This window comes from Pan paniscus, chromosome 12 (assembly GCF_029289425.2).
Source record: "Pan paniscus chromosome 12, NHGRI_mPanPan1-v2.0_pri, whole genome shotgun sequence".
In the NCBI taxonomy this organism is placed as follows: Eukaryota; Metazoa; Chordata; class Mammalia; order Primates; family Hominidae; genus Pan; species Pan paniscus.
Window position 1 is genome coordinate 126,150,123 of NC_073261.2, and position 6,515 is coordinate 126,156,637.

Genomic DNA, 6,515 nt, shown 5'->3' on the forward strand with positions numbered 1-6,515 from the left:
GTAGATTCAATGAATTATCATTAATTGCCCAGAATTTGTGCTTGTAAAGTTTTTCAAATTCTGAAATTTATATGGAATTGCAGAAGCCGAGGACAGGTGAAGGGGCTGGGAAAGGGGCCCAGGGCACTGGCTGTGCCCTGAAGGTCCTGACCCTAAGACCAGCAAAGGGGGTGCGTGGAGAAGCCTCGCAGCCAGGCAGGCGGGGACACCCACCTGTGATGGATGTCTCTGAAAGCCTCCACCCCACGGCGCTGGATCATCAAACGCACGTAGAGAAAAGGAGGAAACTCAACCCACCTCAGGCTCACACGAAACAAACCCCAGGTGGATTGTGGAAATGAACAGGAGGGTGAAAAAACAAAGATCCTACAAGATAACCTTGGAAAATGGCTTTATACCGGGAAAGAAAAAAATTTTCCTGGCAAAACACAAACGTTGTGACCATAAAGGAAAATATTTATAGCCAAACTATATTAAATAGTAACATAAATAATATAAATATAAATACAAGTGCAAATATGCATGTATTTACACACATATACACACACACCAGGTGCAGGTTAAAATTCTCAAAAGGAAAGATGCAGGATGTAAAATATTTCACAGGCGTCCGCACACCTCCATACTAAAATGATTTGAAAGCATCACAGTGAATCCCTGCACAGCGTTCCGGTATCTCCCTGTGCCATCCTTCATCTAACCTGCCCCTTCCTTAGCTTCCGCAGGTAGAGGGATCCCAGGCCGTGGCAATGGCTCCCATGCCCGTTGGCGGGGTGGGGAGGTCACTGGGTGGGAAGACGAGGGCTCCACCTGCTCCTGGGTTCCAGGAGGGCACAGGCCATGTGCAATGCACATCTCAGGTTCTCTGTCTATAAAACAGGAACAACTCCTATCTGCCCTATTTCTGCCCAATATTTACGGAAGAATCAAGATAATAGCATTGCAATACTCTATAAACGCTATGTTAAATTGAATGAGGAACAAGCATGTCACTTCGTACAGATCATTTTAATTTTGGTTGTCACTCTTGCCATTCAAAATTTCAGCAGCAAACTTTCCCAGGCCTGTGTCCTAGTCAGCCCAGGATACTGTAACAAAATACCATGCACTGGGCAGCTTGAACAGCAGACACTCGCTTCCCACAGGTCTGGAGGCTGAGGTCCAAGACCAAGGCACCGGCAGGGCTGGTTTCGCCTGAGGCACCTTCTCTGGGGGCCACGGCCACCGTCCTGACTGCACCCACAGGGCTCGGCTTCTCTGTGTGGGCCCAGGAAGAGAGGGAGCCTGTGGGATCCGGTGCCTCTTCTCACAAGGACACTCGCCCCAGCACGAGGCCCCACCCTCACGACCTCATCAAACCCTAATCTCCTCCGCTGAGGGTGAGGCTGCAACCTACGAATTTCAGGGCGACACACACATTCTGTCCATAACACACTTGTCCGTTTAAGGGCATATTTTCCTTCTAGTTCTTCACTAGAAATAGAAAACATTAAAAAAAAAAAAAAAACTAGTAAGAGGATAAAAATCTCGGTCATCCCCGTTGGCCCAAGATTTTCAAAAGAACAATCCTAACTCTGAGAAAATGCTCAGGTTTTGTTTTCCTTCGTTCTGTACTTACGGTTCCACACTTAGGCAGACTCGGCTTAAACCCATGTGGCTCTGTGGGGCACCTGCCCCCAGTCCAATCAGTGTGTGGCCCTGGGACAGCCACAGGGTGAACAGCCACACTTTCCAAATGCCGTTTGCTGTCACTCCACAAAGAAGCCACCTGCAGTGCAATTCCACTGACAGATCCATGACAAGGCCAGAATAACACATCATTAATGACTTAAGCCAAAGGAAAAGGTATCAATAAAGCAGATATTTTATAAAAAGACAATACTTAACCAAACACCCACGTGCTGGCAGACACTGTTATTTCACAGCAGATTCAATGTGGTGGCAACACAGCTGATTTGGGAGTGAAATAATTGATGCTTTAGGCATACGTGGTGCTGAAAACAGGATTTTCTTCCGTTCAAGAGTGGAGCTGCATTGCTGACTAAAAACATCCATTTCTATAATCAGCAACCTGAAGGCTTTCTTAACACAGAAGGGCCAGAGAATATTCCGTCTCCACGGCCGCCCCCGCCTGAGCATCTGCGTTGAGGCTTCCTGTGTTCAGTTGTTGGACATCACTCAGCTGAAGCAGCTGAGAAATCAGCTCCATTACTGCACCCACAGCTTCGCAACTGGACATTTAAAATGAAGCAACATAGGCCGGGTGCGGTGGCTCACACTTGTAATCCCAGCACTTTGGGAGGCCAAGGCAGGTGGATCACTTGAGGCCAGAAGTTCGAGGCCACCCTGGCCAACATGGCGAAACCCCGTCTCTACTAAAAATACAAAAATTAGCCGGGTTTGGTGGCACACGCCTGTAGTCCCAGCTACTCGGGAGGCTGAAGCAGGAGAATCTCTTGAACCTGGGAAGCAGAGGCTGCAGTGAGCCGAGATCACCACTGCACTCCAGCTTTGGCCACAAAGCCCAGGCTGTCTCCAAAATGAAATAAAAGAAAAAAGTAAAATGCTGCCATAGAGATTAATTAAATCTAGGCTAATATCCTCCCAAGTAATAAACATAAAGTTACTGAAACAGCTGAGCCAGGCGCCCGCCAGCGTCGAGGGTGCTGTAGTGAGACAGGTGCACAGTGAGCATCCAGGCAACGTGGAGAGACCGCAAAACGAGGAGGCACAGAGGAGACGCGGGCCCCAGCGGGGGGAGTCAGTGACACGCCACGAAAACACACAACACGGACGTGGAAGGATAGAATATGCCAACACCGGGGAGGTGTCGACTGCGCTGTTAACTGAAGCGTACAACAGATAAAAGGAACTACAAAGCAACATTGTAAGTTCAAAAGGTGGCACAAGCCACTGAGAAAGGTTTCGAGTGTTAGGTTATATTCGCGGCAGATGCGGGGGTCTCTGGTGAGAGGAGGCCGTGGAGACCCTCAGAGCCTGACTTCACAGGACACGAGGCTCAGTGCAGGGGTCCACAGACCACAGTGAAGGCGAGAGCTGGGACTGCCAGCGAGTCCAGGAGCACAGTGGGTCTGGAGATGAGATGAGGCTGCGAATAAGGAAACTGACAAAGCCATCCAGGCTCCATGGCAACGGCACAGCTTCCGGAAACACGTTTCTTTCTGAATGAGAGGCTGCGGGAGGCAACAGGGAGGAAACCGGAGGTGGAGGCCGCCCCACGCGTCTGCCCAGCACCTCCTGGAGGGTGGATCTCCGAGCTGGGGGCCTCATCTGAAAGGGGCTGGAGTCTTTCACAGTTGGCATGGCAATGAAAAAAGGTATGAAAAGGCAGTTAACACATTTCAGGACAAGCAGATCGGAGCCAGCCCTGCAGGCATCTAGGCAGATGAGTAGGTACTTTTGGAATGTGGAGTTTGAGTGCAGGCTGCATGAGATCGCTTGGGAGCAGGCACCTTCAGCCCGCCGTGAAGTTTGACTGCCTAGTAAGCACATGCCTGCACCCTCAGCCTGCCGTAAAGTTTCAGTGTGTGGTAAGCTCGTGCCTGCACCCTCAGCCCGCCGTGAAGTTTGAGTGCGTGGTAAGCACATGCCTGCACCCTCAGCCTGCCGTGAAGTTTGAGTGTGTGGTAAGCACACGCCTGCATCCTCAGCCCGCCCTGAAGTTTCAATGCGTGGTAAGCACATGCCTGCACCCTCAGCCCGCCGTGAAGTTTGAGTGAGTGGTAAGCAAGTGCCTGCACCCTCAGCCCGCCATGAAGTTTGAATACCTGGTAAGCACGTGCCTGCACCCTCAGCCTGCCGTGAAGTTTGAGTGTGTGGTAAGCACGTGCCTGCACCCTCAGCCCGCCATGAAGTTTGAATACCTGGTACGCACATGCCTGCACCCTCAGCCCCCCATGAAGTTTGAGTGTGTGGTAAGCACGTGCCTGCACCCTCAGCCTGCCATCAAGTTTGAATACCTGGTAAGCACATGCCTGCAACCTCAGCCTGCCGTGAAGTTTGAGTGTGTGGTAAGCACGTGCCTGCACCCTCAGCCTGCCGTGAAGTTTGAGTGTGTGGTAAGCACGTGCCTGCACCCTCAGCCTGCCGTGAAGTTTGAATACCTGGTACGCACATGCCTGCACCCTCAGCCCCCCATGAAGTTTGAGTGTGCGGTAAGCACATGCCTGCACCCTCAGCCCACCATGAAGTTTGAATGCCTGGTAAGCACGTGCCTGCACCCTCAGCCCGCCATGAAGTTTGAGTGTGTAGTAAGCACCTGCCTGCATCCTCAGCCCGTCGTGAAGTTTGAATGCCTGGTAAGCACGTGCCTGCATCCTCAGCCCGCCCTGAGGTTTGAGTGTGTGGTAAGCACATGCCTGCATCCTCAGCCCGCCCGTGAGGTTTGAGTGTGTGGTAAGCACATGCCTGCATCCTCAGCCTGCCGTGAGGTTTGAGTGTGTGGTAAGCACGTGCCTGCACCCTCAGCCCGCCGTGAAGTTTGAGCACACGCTTACCACATGCCAGGTTCTATGTTAGGCTCCAGCTGCCCAAGAGTGAGCAGGGGGAAGCAGCCGCCCTCACGGGACCCAAAGTGTAGCATGAAGGTCAGTTGTGAGCTGGCGTGAACTCGGAAACCAGCTTCCAGGAGCATTGAGCGAAGGTTCGCCTTGTGAGCAGTGCACGTTGTCCAGATGCTGCCCGTGGATCTGTGCATTGCGCCTGCGTGCGCCCTTTCCTCTTTGCAGTGACCTGCGTGTGCCCTTTCCTCTTTGCGGTGACCCCACCCGAGAGGCTTTCTCTTCTGTACATCCACGCTTCTCAAGCATGTACCAGTTTTTCCGGCACGTGGGAACTGCAAAGGCTCAAGTATCTTTGTTGGCTGGTTTCTTCAGAACTGAAAGCTGGACATGCTGGGGAGATTGTCTGACTCTTGCCAGTCCTGGTTCTAACTCGGGCTGTGTGGAGCTCCAGGCTCCTGGTTGGCTGTGGAGTCCAAGCCCAGGGCCTCCCACCTCCACCAGCCACAGCCCTGATGGACCCCTGTTCTGTGCTCCTCGTCCTCCCTGCTCTGGGAGGCAGGGACAGCGGAGCCACGCATGATGCCAAAAGCTTCCCTGCTGGCCTAGAGTCACAGAGGCTTAGAGGTGGGACGGATAGGCCTCTCGCCTGCAGGTGGGAGACTGAGGTGGAGACAGGGCGAGCACTTGCTCGATTTCTTAACTGACTGATTCCCACCCCCCTTCGCTGTTTCTGGGGATGGTCACTGATGTTTCTTTTTTCACGGCCCATCAGCACAGTGAAGCTGAAATCCCATCCTCCCATCCGTAATCACAGCAGGAAAGGAACAAAAGAGGAATATCCTGGCATCCTGTGGCCTTTCAAAACTGGGTCTGGGTAAAATGGAAATAACTTTTTGATTTTATCTATACAATACCAGGACTTCCTGGGTGTGACAGAGAAGCGTTATGTCAATTATGTGAAAGAGAATTATCCAGGAAGATATCTAGGACTTCTATAGCAACAACTCAGGTTTCTACAGCTCCTGGGTGTCTGCAAAATGCTCTCACCTGACTCATCTCTACCACGCCCACTTTCCCACCCACCTCCCAGCTGTATATCATCATCTCTAATTTAAAGAAAAAGTACCCCAAAGTGTGAGGGCCTTCCCTCTGCCGCACATCACCGAGAACACCAGGAACAAGCCCAGAATGTTAGACAGCACACAGCGCAGCTGGAACCATCTCTCCACCCACATCACCGAGAACCCAGGATGTTAGACGGCACACAGCGCAGCTGGAACCATCTCTCCACCCACATCACCAAGAACACCAGGAACAAGCCCACGATGTTAGACAGCACACAGCGCAGCTGGAACCATCTCTCCACCCACATCACCGAGAACACCAGGAACAAGCCCAGGATGTTAGATGGCACACAGTGCAGCTGGAACCATCTCTCCACCCACATCACCGAGAACACCAGGAACAAGCCCAGGATGTTAGACGGCACACAGCGCAGCTGGAACCATCTCTCCACCCACATCACCAAGAACACCAGGAACAAGCCCAGGATGTTAGACGGCACACAGCGCAGCTGGAACCATCTCTCCACCCACATCACCGAGAACCCAGGATGTTAGACGGCACACAGCGCAGCTGGAACCATCTCTCCACCCACATCACCGAGAACCCAGGATGTTAGACGGCACACAGCGCAGCTGGAACCATCTCTCCACCCACATCACCGAGAACCCAGGATGTTAGACGGCACACAGTGCAGCTGGAACCATCTCTCCACCTACATCACCGAGAACACCAGGAACAAGCCCAGGATGTTAGACGGCACACAGTGCAGCTGGAACCATCTCTCCACCCACATCACCGAGAACACCAGGAACAAGCCCAGGATGTTAGACAGCACACAGTGCAGCTGGAACCATCTCTCCACCCACATCACCAAGAACACCAGGAACAAGCCCAGGATGTTAGACGGCACACAGCGCAGCTGGAACC

At 52.4% G+C, this 6,515-nt stretch overlaps 1 protein-coding gene across 1 annotated transcript; it reads left to right on the forward strand.

The window, feature by feature from the left end:
- The first annotated feature begins 558 nt into the window (after positions 1-558).
- LOC134728630 (proteoglycan 4-like) lies at positions 559-6,019 on the forward strand. Its single transcript, XM_063594678.1, has 2 exons — positions 559-4,319; positions 5,296-6,019. Exons 1-2 carry the CDS (start codon positions 3,774-3,776, stop codon positions 5,329-5,331), a joined length of 582 nt encoding a protein of 193 aa, XP_063450748.1. The 5' UTR covers positions 559-3,773; the 3' UTR covers positions 5,332-6,019.
- The last annotated feature ends 496 nt before the right edge of the window (positions 6,020-6,515 follow it).